The sequence below is a fragment of the Notothenia rossii genome (genome assembly GCF_949606895.1).
Source record: "Notothenia rossii genome assembly, chromosome: 10".
Lineage (NCBI taxonomy): Eukaryota > Metazoa > Chordata > Actinopteri > Perciformes > Nototheniidae > Notothenia > Notothenia rossii.
In genome coordinates, this window is record NC_136908.1 from 56,106,740 (window position 1) to 56,123,696 (window position 16,957).

Here is a 16,957-nt window from a genome sequence, read left to right on the forward strand (position 1 = left end):
AATGGCCGCTGCAGTTAGTCTTTAAATGTATTGATTAGGACATATGCTTATTGTTGTATGGAAATAAGTATTTTAGGGCCAACAAAAACGATATCTTAATGGCTGAGGAACATTTTATTGAGAAGAGCAGGCTTGTTTTAAAATGTACACACAATATACATTTGTTCAATAAAATAAACGTAATATTGTGAAACTCAATATATATGGCCCCGTCCTACATTAGAGCTAATGAATAGTATGGAACATGTGTTGTGCATAAAAAGTGATCATCCATAAATAACTATCAATTGGTCGGCTATTCATTAAGGAAATTAATAGACGCTGTGCCTTGTTGCCCCTGAGAGAGCGAGACAGAGAGAAGCTTGAAAGCAGGGGAAGTAAAGGAGAAGAATAGAGAGTGTGTGTGTCTTGTGTGTGTGTGTGTGTACAGCGCATTGTTTGTCCCCACGCTTGAGTTTGTTTGTGACCTTGGCTCCAAACTAATTACGTGCAATGCACCAGGGAAGCCCATGTTTCCCCCCTAATGCTTTCTAAACAATCTGACGCAGGCCGAGTGCCTCAGCACCATAATTAGTCGCTGATCCCAGCTCTGACCTCGTCTCAAACCCTCTCACATCCACTATACACTATTACACTTAACTGAGGGCCCGGAGGTGGGGGTCTGGGGGGGGGGTTAGAGATGAGAGTCTGCCCATGCAATTACATTTGCTCACTGCCTCATGAGCGCCATGTAATATCCGTTGTCCACTTGTTTTGGACGAATTTGCATGAAATATTGAAACACACTGGTTGGAAAACGTTGTGAAGCAAAGCATTCTCCCATCCATCCATGAAACACAGCTGGTGTATAATTAGCAGTTGTACAGTGGTGCACACTTTTGAAAGTTTTTCTTTATTTTTAATACAGTTAATTGGCCATTAGCTTTGGTTTTTAGTGTCTCACTGCCATGCCTCTCTTCCACCTAAAAGTGAACGGGGCTATTTTGGCTGTCAATTCACTTAAGCAGCTTCTCTAATGAGTAGATGCTTTAATTGGCAGCACCTTCCTCCAATGGGGGCAGGCGGGGACACGTATGTTAATACCAAGCGAGTCAGAATGAGAACAACCTGTACTAAATGTCTTTCTGTAGGCGGTATTTCCTTGTTAATCTTCACACATCATAAGCACATACATGTTAGGAATGCTTCGAACAAGCCCTTTAATGGCTAGTGTGCAGAGCAACATTTGTATGTGTGCATTATTGATTCAATTAGAGCTGTTGTCTATGCTGACATCCACTCTACACATCCTACATCAGAATCGCTTTAGCAGACTGTGAGTGACAGTTTCAGGGATGAATGAGTGAAGACAGCCCTTCTCTTGTCCTCGCATGACCTGGAAGGCACTGCTAAATAGAAAAGCACTGTTGTGTGTGTGTGTGTGTGTTTTCAACAACATCAACAAGATAACAGCGCACAGCCCTCGACAACCCATTTACACATCAAACAGGCTGCCACACTGAATCTGATGATCAAAAAACAAGGCTGAACTACTGCTCTGGAAATGCCAACATTAGTACAATTCAAATAGTCCAGTGTTTATTATTGTCTATGATTACCCAGCCATGTGATCCATTTAGTGTTTGTCTTCTTTTATACCAATACATAAACTAACCATCTTAGAGTCACGGTGAATTTAAAACTAAACATAAGATACAGTAAGAAGGCGAAACAGGAAATGGCCCGTCTACAAATCAATACATCTTCCCATTTGCAACACACCTCTGCTAATATGACCTTAATGTAACCCCAGTCTCTCCGACAGACAATTATTCTTTTACAGAGCTAAATTGAATAGCGCCTCTAGCTAACATGACTCATTTAACTTGTAAAAATGGTGCAATTTCTGCTGCTTCACTGAAAGAAAAATGGAGCTTCCCGTTATCAGGCTGTTGATTTAAACATGTCTTGTTAATTCCATAATATATTAGTAACCTTGACTGTAAAATGTTGGCTTTGACTGACTTGTTTTTTACCGATATAGAAGCATATATAACTTGAAACACTCATAACTGTCATTCTCAGCATTTAGGAGCTATGTGCTGCCAATGAGCCATTGTCTCACCTGCCATGCCCAGCGAGGGAAATAAAGTCAAAAAGTTTAAGAAGTCCATTATTCCGCCAGCACCACCCCTGAGGGGGCTCAATTTTAGAGCCAGTAGATGAAAACCTACCTTTTATGTTAATTCTGCAGATATTCCTTTTACAGCCAGGGCTCTTAAATATATTTTCAATTCCAAGACCCTTATTGGAGAAATGTAATTTCTCCCATGGATCTGAACTTATATATCAATGGCAGACTTGACAAATGAGGGTCCAACAGGGAAATGTCTCTGTAGGAGTCTGCCCCACAATGTGAACTTGTTCTAAAATGTTTATTATTTATCAGATGCAGTTTTGGTTTTTATATTCTACCTCAATCGTATAGGTAGCTACAGATTGGAGAATATGAAGTATCTTTGTATTCATTCAGTATAATATGTGAGAGGTGCTCCACAGTACTGATGTTTACTGATGTACCAGAGGCTTAAAACATTAGCGTAGCATCTTTATATCTAACGTCTGTCCTGTTAATCCTTCTGCTGTCAAGTCATTTAAAAAAAGAAAAGAAAAAAAGAGCAATTCATTAAAAAACACAAATAATAAATGGTCAACAGCTCCCTCTCCTGCTGCTCTGTCGGAGCTATCTCCCCCCCTTTGAGCACAAGCTAATCGGAGTGAGCTTGCTCATCGTCAAGGTAACCATCTGTTTCCGCATTGCCAGCCAGAGATGGGGTCTCCCTCAGATGGGAACAGGGGTCCGAGAAGCGACGTCTAGCAGACGGTAGCCAGACCAAACCAGACGCCATGTCCTGTTCTGGATTCCCCAAGGGTCCCCTGCTGCCACCTTGGGCTGTCACTCAACACACACACACACACACACACACACACACACACACACACACACACACACACACACACACACACACACACACACACACACACACACACACACACACACACACACACACACACACACACACACACACACACACAGGCACACTTGCACGCGCACACACGCACTGGAGGAGTGATCTGCCAGCTGGTGTGTGTGAGATGCTTGACAGCTTGTTTGTACATGTGTTTGTGTTGTCTCTCTTACATTGGGTCTGCATATAAATGTAGCCACTGTTCGATAACAATTTAGACCCGAACACCTCCACCTACCTCTTTTTAATAAACTGGAATCTAAATTACATACTTTCCCACTTTTTATTTATTTATTACGGTTGTCTCAAGTTAGCTAAGTTAGTTTCCATGAGTTCAGTGGTTCAGTGGAAGTAACAGCTGCTGAGGGGAAGAGGTTAGAATAAAAGCTGAGGCTTAGGAAGGATGGAGCGAGACATTTATGTAATAAGAATGGCATAAAGAAAAAGAGTGTGCACCCTTATGCTGGATAAAAACATTGTTAGCAGGAAGGCAGGTGTTGCTTATCACGTTTGGGGTCATGGAAGCCAAGGCAGTTTTCTTTATAAGCCACAAGTCATACACCAAGGCAGCCTGAAAGTGCTGATTAACTTTCTGCAACAGTTACCATACTTCCTTGTGATATAACAAAAAAGCTTTCACATCTGTTGTAAAAATTAATCGGCCTTGGATTGGTGTTGCGTAAACAGGCCACTTCACAAAAATGCTTAGAGGAAAATAATGGTGTTGAAGATTTACAAGCTGTTAACTTGCGTAATATACACACGACGGATTTGCTTCACTCATCCTAGAATATCTTGTTTTTTTTTTAGTCATATCCCAGAGTGTTTCAGTTCAACAAAGCAATGCATGAAGTTATTTTTGTATTCCTACTGTACCCTATTGAATGTTGTCAGCTCACGTTGTGTATTTTATTTGTTTTTATTGTAAGTTTTGACTTGCCTCGTTTCCAGCGTCCGACCCTTCACTTTTTGAACTTTGAGTGCACCATTCGGGTACTTTAGATGCATTTTTGCTATATTTCCCATTGGGACACACTTACACTCAAAATAGCACCTTTAACTACAGAAGTACGCCAATTAAGACACAGCACTAGCTTTTAACCGTCGGCGTGGGACAGCTTGAATTTGTCTCGGAGCGCTCCGCTCAGAGTTCAAATAGTTTTAACTTCAAAGTTGTTCGGCGTTGACCTATCGCACTAGCTGTACCCTAAGGGATCTGCCGTGTCTCAAACTTGTGGACTGCCTATCCTCTTGTGCTGCAGGAGATAAGTGCCCTGAAACTCAGGACAGACGCACCCAAAAATCAACAGAACAAAAGCGAGCAAATCGTCCTGTAGCTCTGAACAACTGTAATTGTCTACGCCTATGTCTACACCTTATCACACACTGTCATCTCGCTCATACAATTACCTTCTGCTAGACACACACACACACACACACACACACACACACACACACACACACACACACACACACACACACCCCCCCCCCCCCCAGAGAATGACAGATTATTGCCCTGTCCTTCAGTTGTCTGCCCTTTATCGTGACCTGTCATCTCTCCCTCTCTCTTTCTATCTTTCACACACACACACACACACACACACACACACACACACACACACACACACACACACACACACACACACACACACACACACACACACACACACACACACACACACATTCACACACACACACACATTCACACACATTCACACACACACACACACACACACACACATTCACAGACGTACGTATACCGTGGCAGCATTCTGGTGTTGATTCTGTCCAGCTTGCTGATAGACATCCTGCGCCACAATAGGAGGCAATCTAAGTCCGGCGTGCAGCTATTGTTGTCTCTAATAGAATGGACTGAGAGGTGAAGAGTAGCTATTGATTCAGCAGACTGAGAGAAGGGACACACACACACACACACACACACACACACACACAGTGTGAACAAAGAAGACAAGAACGAGAGGCAGTTGACACCTGGCCGAGAAAGAGAGACACAAGACTTTATGTTTGTCGTGTGTCTGATGTTGTTTTGCGTGAGGCGGGCCAGTTCTATTTACTCGCTGGGTCAAGTGTAGTCGATGGACAGATGGCGGGAGGATTTATGAATAAGGAAAGAGTGAGAGGTGATTTCCTCCTGTTGCCTCAGCTGATCAAAGGTCTGACACATTGGATCTGACTAAAGACAGCATGTAGGCATTATAATGGGGAAAACTGGACAAAGGAATAAAGGAGGTGAGATGGAGAAGTTGAGAGGAGGTGAGAAAAAGGAGAAGCAGTTAAGATGGAAAGGTGTATAAGAGAAAAATATATAATGCAGAAAAAAAAAGTGAATGGGTAACCTCATCACAAATGTATCTTAAGACAACAATCATTCATAAAATAAAATGTTGTGATTTGATATGGGGAAATGAGAGGAGGAAGGATTCAAAGGACAAAAGTAGGGAGGGAATGAACAAGATTAAGAGGGAAATCAAATAGGGAAATTAAAGGAAGGGTAGATGAAGGAAATGACTGATACAGAGGAAGCAGAAGGACAGATAAGCAAGAGGGATAATAACAACCTTAAGTAACTGACAAACAAGAGCCAAATTAATTGTTGTCTTTTTATATCTGGTTGCGATCAAAGCAGAAAAAGCACAATTACACCATGTGACGTTATAGCGCTAAAGTTAGAAATGCTAACTAATTTAGCTTGCACATGTTTCTGGAAAACACGAATTGGAAAGATATTAAAAACTGTCCATAACTATTAGATAGCTATGTTACTATTTTGCTGCTGATTTAATGCTATTCCATTCCAATACAGTTGGTTGTTGTAACGCGCCAAATAAGCTATCAAAGTCGAACCGGTAGGGAGGCATCTGAGTTGAAAATGTTTACATTTCAGCTAAAATGTTCAGCTCCATCACCTGTCGCTTCTACCTGCCTGGTCCATCTTCCCTTCATGTTATACAATTCAAACATGATTTTACCCTCCAATAACAAATTATGGAATAAAATGCATACCTCCCTGTGTGGCAGGAGATCGTTTCACGGGAAAGATGTATGAGACGGAAATATAAAAGCTACAAGAACAGACAGAATATATTGATTCACTACTGCACTATAAATAATGAGGCATACCTTTTTAACAGAAACAAACTTTGTGCTCCATGCAAGCAACAATTTTACAAGTTGAGCGAAGAGACTGTGACAGACTTATTGAAAGATAAATTGGGTATGAGCAAAAATATGATCAAGAGAACCAGGCACAGATATGGAATAAGGAAAGTGCGAGACATGGTATTAAAGACAAAAATAAGTGTGAGAATAAGTTTGAAAGATTGAAAAGCAATAAGGAGACCTGCAAAAGGGTATAGGGGGAGCTGAATGGAAGTTATAGAAGTAGAAAAATGCAAATGGACAAGGAAAGAGGGGGTGGGGGGGAGAGAAGGAAGGGCAGTTGATTAATGCCAGCAGCTTCAATAATGCAAATGTAATTACTTCTACTGGCCCTCACACTTGCTTAGCACTAACCACATTAACACCGGGGTTGTGGAAATGCAGACAGAAAGAATGAGAGCCGGGGAGCTAAACAGATACCAACAACAACACGGAGTGATGGAGACGAGAGGGGTGACATGGGGCCTATAGAGAAGAAGTCGATAGAGTATACTTTCCCATATTAGCCCTTGTTTAAGTCGCTTTAATATTATAGCCCAAATGATAATGGATATTTGTGGCCAATATTTTGGTAATCAATACAAATTGAGAAAAAACATCTTAAAATGCATCTCATGGAATTGTATTTATTTATTTTGACTGTGACTAAGATATGTAACATTTCACAGCTGAACTAGACACAGTGTATCTAAATAACCTACAATCTAATTTTGAATGTATGTACGCCACTATCTTTAAATATACACTTATACCCATATATCTGGAATAAGCTACGTATGGCTAATTTATCCAACCAATTGTAGTCTAGACTTGTCAACAACAGTTTTTGTAGATGGTTGATACATATAACAATTTGGGGAAAGAGATAAAGGTAGGTCATACGAGAAGAAGTAGAAATATTGAATCATTTAGCGGCTATGGAGGAATGGAAAAAGTGTGAGGTGGTATAGATGGAGGATTGAAAATAAAATGCAGCAGAGAATGCGGTTTCTAGCCTGCCAGCCAGTGATGGACTCAGGAGGACACACACGCCTTGGTTCTGCTGAGCCTGAAGGACAACTGGAGCTGTTTATTGCTAAATGACTTCTCCCCCCCCCCCTTTCTCATTCTCTCCCTCCATCTCTCTCCCTCTCTCCATCTGTTAGATAGTTTGCCACATCAGCTGTTCTCCAGCCACACTGCAATGACCCCTCAAGGAAACGTAATCCTTGTTGTGTGTGTGTGTTTAAGTGTCGGGCGTACACACAAAATGCTTATCTCAAATGTATTGTATTCTGCAAGTTCAACTGTCCGACAATGCTCACTCTTGGGATCATATTCAGGATTGGTCATTGATTTCATATCCAAAAAGAATCCCCATCAGGTTGACCACAAGTTTTTTCCTTTAGCCAGCCTCAAAACAGCAGAATCTACAGCCTAGCACTGGTTAAATTACACCTAGCTTAGCATGCTAATGGCGCCAAAAGTCACCTCAGAATCATCTTTGGTGGTGCATACAAACAAAACGCAACAAACTCTTACTGATATGTGCTGGGTCCAGGCTCAAGGGCGTATGGCACTCTCAACTCTTTCCAGGACATGCCGGGGCCCTGCCTGCCTGTAGCTTTGCCGATGTCTGTGTTGATAGGTAATAGATTAAGAGCGGTGAATCAGCTTAGAAACAGGAAGTGCTCAAACGTTTGTGTGAGTTTATCAAATTTAGCAGTGATTCCATGTCAGCCACAGCTTGTCACACAAAATCTTACTGATAGTGTATTCAACAAACTTAAACTAGCTTTATTAAATGTCAGGTCTTTGGCAGGAAAAACATTTTTAATCAATGATTTTATCACTGAGCACAATCTCGATTTTATGTTTTTAACGGAAACTTGGATTGAACAAAATAACAGTGCAGCTGTTCTTATCGAATCAACACCTCCCAACTTTAGTTTTATGAGTCAGGAAAGAATGCATAAGAAAGGGGGTGGAGTTGCTATTTTGTACAATGATTCCATTCAATGCAGGAAGATATCTTATGGGAACTTTGCTTCTTTTGAATATGTGGCCCTTCAGCTGAAATGCTCCTCTCGAGCTCTGTTCCTAAATATCTATAGACCACCCAAATACTGTGCAAGCTTTTTTGATGACTTTACTGAACTGCTGTCTATAGTGTGTATTGACTTTGACCGTCTAGTCATTGTTGGTGATTTTAACATCCATGTTGACAACCCCCAGGACAGAGGGGCTAAATAACTGTTGTGTTCTTGATAACTATGGACTGACTCAGCATGTGACGGAACCCACGCACAATAAGGGGCATACTATGGACTTAATCATCTCAAAGGGTCTGAATATCTCTGAGGTTGTGGTGACTGATGTTGCACTCTCAGATCATTCCTGTGTTTTCTTTGAGAGCTCTATTTCTGTTGACAAAAATGTTCAAAAAGAGGTAACCACAAAGCGATATTTAACTGAAAATACTAGGGAAATGTTTACCCAGAATTTTTCTTCCACACTGCTAACATCTCAGTAAATGAGCTAGTAGATCATTTTAATTCAAAAATTCAAAATGTTATAGATGCCATTGCTCCATCTAAGGTAAAGGAAGTGACTGGGAAGAAAATATCTCCATGGAGAAAGACCATGACCGTGAGAAAAGAGAGTGTTGAAAAGCTGAAAACGTACGTGGCGAAAAACAAATCTCCAGGTTCACTTTGAAATCTATAAAGAGAGACTTGGCCTTTATGATCTGGAATTGAAAAACGCACGACAGTCTTTCTTCTCTAACATCATTACCAAAAACAAAAACAACGAACGTGCCTTGTTTGCTACCGTCGACAGACTAACTAACCCCCCAGTGTCAGTAACCTCTGAATTTCTATCCACCAGGGCCTGCAATGACTTTGCCTCCTTCTTCACTGACAACATTCAGAAAATCAGACAAGCAGTCAGTGTCTCTGTATCAGGTACAGCAGATGTGTTGTCCCTGTGTCCACCTAATATCAATTCAAACACCATGACACAATTCCATCAGATTAATGATAAAAACCTAGATGACATTATTCAACTTCTGAAATCCTCCTCCTGCTGCCTTGATATTATTCCAACAGGATTTTTCAAAGATGTTTTTCGTTGCATGGCCACAGATCTACTTCATATAGTAAACAAATCTCTTCACTCAGGTGTTTTTCCACAGACTCTGAAAACTGCAGTAATTAAACCGCTCTTAAAAGAGAATAATCTAGATGCTTCAGTAATGAACAATTACAGGCCCATATCAAACCTGCCATTTATAGGTAAAATCATTGAAAAAGTTGTTTTTCAACAGTTGAGTAATTTCTTGCATTTAAATAACTGTTTCGATGTGTTCCAGTCTGGCTTTCATCCAAACCACAGCACTGAGACTGCTCTTGTAAATGTCCTCAATGACATCCACTTAAACACAGACAGTGGCAGAACTTCAGTGTTAGTATTATGAGATCTCAGTGCTGCGTTTGACACTGTTGAACACAACATATATAACTAGACCGACTAGAAAACTGGGTGGGACTTTCAGAAACAGTTTTAAATTGGTTTGAATCCTACTTAAAGGACAGAAACAACTTTGTTTCTATAGGTAAATACACATCTGAGTTGACAAATATGACATGTGGGGTTCCTCAAGGCTCCATCTTGGGGCCTCTTCTCTTTAACGTCTACATGCTACCACTGGCTCAGATAATGAAAAACAACAAAATAAGTTACCATAGCTATGCGGATGACACACAAATGCACGTAACAATTTCCCCAGGAGACTATGCTCCAATTCAAACAGTGAGTAAGTGCATTGAACAAATCAATGACTGGATATGTCAGAACTTTCTCCAATTAAACAAAGATAAAACTGAGGTAATGTTTTTTGGAGCTAAGGCATAACGTATAAAAGTTGAGCTTCAGTCTGCAATGTTCAAAACAACAGATAAAGCCAGAAATCTAGGTGTAGTCATGGACTCTGACCTGAGTTTCAACAGTTACATTAAAACAGTTACTAAATCAGCCTACTATCACCTAAAGAACATATCTAGGATTAAAAGACTAATGTCACAGCAGGATTTGGAAAAACGTGTCCATGCTTTTATCTTCAGTAGACTTGACTACTGTAATGGTGTCTTCACAGGTCTCACTAAAAAATCTATTAGAAAGCTGCAGCTGATTCAGAACGCTGCTGCTCGAGTCCTCACTGACACTAAGAGAGTGGATCACATCACTCCTGTTCTGAAGTCTTTACATTGGCTTCCTGTGTGTCAAAGAATACATTTCAAAATCCTGCTGCTGGTTTATAAAGCACTGAATGGTTTAGGCCCAAAATACATTTCTGACCTCTTGCTAAATTATGAACCATCCAGATCTCTCAGGTCTTCAGGGACTGGTCAGCTTTCTGTCCCCAGAGTCAGAACTAAACATGGTAAAGCAGCGTTGAGTTATTATGCTCCAAATATCTGGAACAAACTCCCAGAAACCTGCAGGTCCGCTGCAACTCTGACTACTTTTAAATCCAGGCTGAAGACTTTTCTTTTTGCCGCTGCTTTTAATTGAACTATTCACACATCTTAAACTGCACTGTAACTTTTATCCATGTATTTTTTCTTTTTCTTTTTATGTTTCTTTTATTTTATTTTATTTTTAATGACTGATTTTAAATGCCATTTTCATAATCTCTTTCATTTTTTGTAAAGCACTTTGAATTGCCTTGTGTTGAAAGGTGCTATATAAATAAACTTGCCTTGCCTTACAAAGACACAGAGCGGATTGAACATAAGGAAGGAGATGACCATTCACATTAACAAAACATATAAAAAAGCAATTTTGCATAACAACGTAACAGCCAGGAATGCATTGAAAATAAATGTTTGAATAGAAACCATTGACATAACGTCTTTGGAATGTAACAACGCTTTTATTGCACACAATGTAGCTCGTTAAAGAAATGATTCATGTCTCACATCTATTACCTTGAACTCTTGAAGACATCTTTTCTCACATACCTACATGGTGTACAATCTAGAAACAGTGTTGAAGAATTTCACTACATTGCGGCCGTGTTTAGCATTCAAACTCTCAAACAACAGGTAAAGTAAAATCCAAGTCTCATTTATCAGTTTGTATACTCTTTACTTCCAGTATGTATTTTCTTTAAAACCTTACTATTTAAACCATTTCTGCTTAAACAAAAAAACGGGACAATGTTAAAATGAAGGCCTCTACATCTTTGGAATATTTCACGAATTCACGCTGATTTGGAGGCCTTGGCCAAATCACGGCTCACTTGTTATGTTCTTTCAGCCACATTCACAGCGAGCCCTTTACTTTGTCTTCAAGGCCGCAGCCACTCTCGTTTTGTCATGCCAGTGTTTTTCTGTTTTTAAAGAAAGGCTTTGTGTGAGGTGTGAACACAGAGAGCCTTTGCACACACTTCGAATCTTGAATGGCCATTGCATTTTTCTGAAAATGAATCCCCGAAGTGAAACACTGAAATTTCCCTTCCACTCTCCGGCCAAACGGCTCCGAAACGTCAATGTGAAACTAATCACGTTAGCTTAGTCAACGAGGGCTCAATTTCACAGCACGTCTGAGAAATTGTGAAAGTGTGACAAATATTCATGTTTGACAAAGATCTGCTTGATCTCCTAAGCTCTTGATTTTATTGCTTTTCCTTGCACTTTTCGCTATGTGGTCATTGAAGTATTATCCACTTACTGATTTGCTCCTTGTGGTTGCTTATAATGATGTAGGCAAGCAAAAGCACTTTCATGCCAGCGACTATTCACTTTTGGAATGCATTAATTCGAGAAATGACAGATTACAGATTGAACATTTTACGTTTTTCCGCCCTTAATGATGGAGCCTTGGCCCATATTGACTCCTAACTGATTTTTCTCCTCCTCAGGACAACTATACATTTGCCCAGCCAGGCATCCAGAGGAAAGTCAAGGCCCTGGAGGAACTGGTCAGCAGGATTGATGGTAAGTCATCCAACCATCCCTCTACCCATCCATAAAACACTTTCTGCTCACAGCTCTGCCTTTTTCGACTTGATTTCCATTCACTTCTTTGTCTTTCCAGTTGATTCTTTACTCTGTATATCTGCCATTTTTTTCTATTTCATGTCTTGTCCTTAAAACAGCAACTATTATCCAAAATACCCCTTGAATCACTTGGTCTGCTTCACATCGAACATGCAAGACAATGAGCTTCCTTCAGGAACGTTTCTCATTTTTCTTTCTTGAATTATTTTTTATATCTGTTATTTTCGCCCCTTTCATAAAAAATTAATAAAATCACATGTTGCCTAAAAATGATCTAAATATGAAAAAGTCCAACATGTATTCACACAGATGTAAACATGCAGAACGGGAATGTGTTATAAGGTTTTTAGGAGATCTTTCTTCTGCCTCTTTTTACTTCAAATAGTGCCTTAATGAGGATAATTGTTTCCCCCTTACAGTTTTCTTAACACTTTAGCTTTCTTTGATAGTTTGAATTCATGTGTTTGAACTAGAAAAACAACAGGAAGTTATATTTGCTTTCACGCCTTGTTTATTCCGCGCTATGTAGTTACACGACACCGCGATGGCTGATTGTCATTACACCGGGCTGTCGGGGGAAATGTGAACGTGTTGGTGATTATTAACGCAAAACAATGGCTTGCCGAGGGATGGAAGTTAATGTATGCACACTGAGTGTACTCATACAGAGCTCCTTAGTGTTAATTAGCGACGCTGCTTCTTCTTCTGTTTTCCCCTTCTCTTTTACACCTTGTCAAAAACAATAAGCGTGAATATGTTTTCTGATGGCTTTCTATCCAAAATAAACTGGCATTGGATTTGGTAGCAGTGTGCAGAACAAGGTCTAACACAGCAAGCCTTTTGTACAATGGTCATGTTCTTGGCTAACCTTGGAGCCGTCCAACCATCCTGTCACCCGCTCTGTCGGCCAGAGGGAGGGAGGACTCACCCGCTGCATTCAAATAGATAGACGTGGGTGGGGGGGGTGGGAAGAAGTGAATGTCAGAGAAAGTTAGTGTGCATATGCAGGCCTGTCTGCTTACATGTGTGACCGTGACAGCAAAGAACTTGCCGGTAGAAAGGGCAATGTGCGAGATTGTTGTTCCAAGTGGCTAGGGTTAGGGTTGGTGTATTTTCAACAAAATTTAATGGAAAAAAATAAAGAAGCAAAGTCCTCCCAAGCACCGCCACAGCACAGCAAAGACATAAAAAATGACCTGACGTTTTTACTGTATCTTATTCCATAAGTGCCCTGTCATCATAGTTGGGGCAGAGCCATTTTATACCTCGCTAGCTTGACATTACCACACCTAATGAGATCACAGATAGCTTTTATCTCGTGTTACAGGATTGTTTTTCGCCCCGCTGTCGACATAGCATCTGTTTTGGGAACAATGGCCTCTCATCTTTTTCAAAATTACCCATCAGCGCTTATCAGATGCTGGGTTATCCACTGGGTTGGATAAAGGGTGAGACCCTGTCTTCTTCACAACAGGAAGGTGTTTTAGCTACCGCTTCGGATATACCATCCATCCTGATGGAATTCCCGCGTTGTATGATCCAATTTTATGATGTCTTTTATGGTTTTCCTCTCTGTGTTAATGTGTTTTGTATGTTTCTATTCAGATTCCCAATCCATTACATTATCAGAGCTAATGGTACTTAATCTTGCAGCTCATTCATTTTAGATTTGTTGGGAAAGAATTAGTGCAAAATTAATGTATTATTACCCATTAGAGCGAGGTGGTAACCTTCCCCATAAGGCAAGGGAAATGCTTTAGCTGTTGCTATGGGTGTCATGTTTCAGCCTCTTAGCAGTTGGGTATCCGATACAGGGACATTAGTAGTTGATGGGGTATTTGTTAAGCCAATGGGAGGAGGCAAGGATCTATAGAGGAGGAAGGAGGGAGGTTTTTTGACCTCGGCTCAGTGCTTATAATTTCATTATTGTGTGCAGTAGGGTCAGTCAGGAGAGGACATTGCTGATCTGTCAATCTTTCACCACTTTGTCTGATTCAGGGAAAACATACATATACTGCACCATACATATACTGCACATTCACAGAGAGATAATGGGCAGTTTTAATGACAATATCATATTTGTACACACTTTTACTCCTCCTGCTTCTCCTCCCCTTTCACCCTCCCTCTAACTTTTAAATATGTATTGGTAGGAATACGTGATAAACCCAGGAAACATAAAATGATGAATAGATATTGAGAGTCTAAAGACACAAACAATTTAGGAGGTTTGATATCGAATTAAGACGTGGAATTGCTGCTGAAATCCCAGAATGACAAATCAACAAGATTGTTTTATTCATATTTTCTGTGGATATTCCATTTTTATTTCTTGTTTCTTGGCTAACCACTGATTGATCTAGGTGTCATTAGAAGTGTCATTTATATAGAGGATGTATTAAAAACAACAAAAAGCAAACCCATTCATTCCTTTACTTTGATTCTTGCAACAGTGAAGTTGTTATAAGGCTTTTACTTTGTAATGTCTTTGTCTCTGCTTGTTCCCCACAGTAATTATCCCACTTGTAATAAGTGAAGATAACTCCCATTAGCATTGTTTGATGTTAGCACGTGTACCTCCTCAGAAGACAAGTTGTTTAGTCAACGTGCCGTGAATGTTCCTCTGATCTCTTTATCTCTCCTTTATATCTAACCATGCATTAGAACAAGTTCATCAACATGCAAATTGCCCAACAGTGAATGTGTTTATGCAAATGAGAGGACGCCCCATTGCAGCCTGCACTAAAACGAACAAAAAGAAGACTGATAGCTGGATTTCAAGACTATTGCATAATGAAATGCAGAAAAAAGCTGTTTTTATTTGTTAGGTTTAAAAAAAGCTAGGATAATTTTCCTTTTTGTCGCAGCAGTTGCTACCATGGCTTGCATCTGTACGACTTAGTGTGTATATGTGTTACAGAAAGGAAGCGCTAGTAAAAAGGAGGATCCTGTTGATTGATTTCTTACTCCAGTAATGTTCGTTTCAAGCTCTACTCAAGAGAGGAAATAAATGAGATGAGTACATTCTCTTTTTATACATATAAACACTATACTTATAGAGTCATGAAGCGATAAGAATAATCCACAGTGAATAAATAAGGAAATGACAACGAACAGATTGAAAATAAAGCAGCTCCGTTAGCAGAACAGGAAGTGTAACTGTAATTACGTTTGTAGAAAGGAAAAAGAAGTCGGGCAGAATTGGCCTCGTCAGCAGAATCCTGAGAGGCGCTCACTAGTCACTGTACGACCTTTGACCTCCTGCTGTCCACCCACACTGCACCAGCCACGGGCTTCAGTCCGCTGTGGGGAGCAGGCTTTCGCCGGCACTGTGGCCTCGGTCCTCAACTTTAACCAGCAGTGGGAGGCAAGACAAGACTCATCAGTCAATCATTGTCTATGAGATAATATGTCATCCTCGACCTCCCTCAGTCCTAACTACCCAGCATGCCGAACTCGGCTCCAGCTGGACGGCATCCAACAGTTAAAAAGTCCAAAGTTTTAACGCTTCATTCCATCTCTTTCTTTTTTTCCCTTTTATGATTCCTCTCCCGCCGAGATAACTCCTCGTGACAAACGATTCCCTTCCCCGCCGCGCACCTCTCCCTCCATGTGTTTGGCGAAGTCGCTAATATTAGCTCGAGCAAGTTCATTAGCGTAATTTAACATTGTCTAAAGTTGTTCCACTCTCTCCCTCTCTGTTTGGCAGCAGGCTACAATATGTCACTGTGATGCATTCGCTGTTAATGAGCTCGCCTTGTTTATGCTTTACAGCAGCATGTGATAATTAAACTGCGGAGAAGAATGTAAAACAAAAGCTTTGTTTACTCGACACCTCGCTCGTGTGGTAGGAGTGCGCGTGCATAAATGTCAAACATGGAAGGCAGGTGTCATTCAAGTGTTTGAGAGCATTAGAGTATGTGTACTCGCCCTCGAAAAATATCTTACATAAAACCTCAGTTATTAAAGTGTGTGTGTGTGTGTGTGTGTGTGTGTGTGTGTGTGTGTGTGTGTGTGTGTGTGTGTGTGTGTGTGTGTGTGTGTGTGTGTGTGTGTGTGTGTGTGTGTGTGTGTGTGTGTGTGTGTGTGTGTGTGTGTGTGTGTGTGTGTGTGTGTGTGTGTGTGTGTGTGTGTGTGTGTGTGTGTGTGTGTGTGTGTGTGTGTGTGTGTGTGTGTGTGTGTGTGTGTGTGTGTGTGTGTGTGTGTGTGTGTGTGTGTGTGTCAGTCATTCAGCCCTGATGAAGAGCACAGAGTGAGGGGATGCAATAGTTCTTCCCCAACTGGCTTTTTATCATAGACAGCTCTTTAATTACAGCTCTATTGTAAAATGTGCGTGTGTGAGAGAATGAGTGTCATAGGTTTGATAACTCTGAATAAGGGAGGCGCTGAATACCAAGTGGTATTTTTAATCTTTTGTTATGTAAAGAAGCATAAAACAAACATTTATCATGAAGAGAGAGGCGAACAAAGGCAGCCGTTGTCAGTGTCAAAGCCTGGTATATGCGGCACATTTCCAACTGACATTTCTTCCCCTCATTTCATTCTCGTCACCGAGTGTTCGTGCCGCGACACTGACACTGGTGTTTGAACTCCACGCTGAGAACATATTGCGATCGCCACACGCAACGTATGGTTCTCTCTCTGGGTGGTTTGTTCCAAGTGAGGACATCAAATGAACCAATCATAGAAAAAAGGAGGAAACTAAACATATGTCATGGGTAAAAG

At 40.7% G+C, this 16,957-nt stretch overlaps 1 protein-coding gene across 2 annotated transcripts in view; it reads left to right on the forward strand.

The window, feature by feature from the left end:
• tbc1d22a (TBC1 domain family, member 22a) overlaps nt 1-16,957 on the forward strand; it is a 116,925-nt gene that overhangs the window by 61,891 nt on the left and 38,077 nt on the right. For both annotated transcript variants that reach the window (XM_079655729.1, XM_079655728.1), the window contains exon 11: nt 12,094-12,169. In XM_079655729.1, the coding sequence (XP_079511855.1) occupies nt 12,094-12,169 (76 nt within the window). The remainder of the gene's footprint in view (nt 1-12,093; nt 12,170-16,957) is intronic.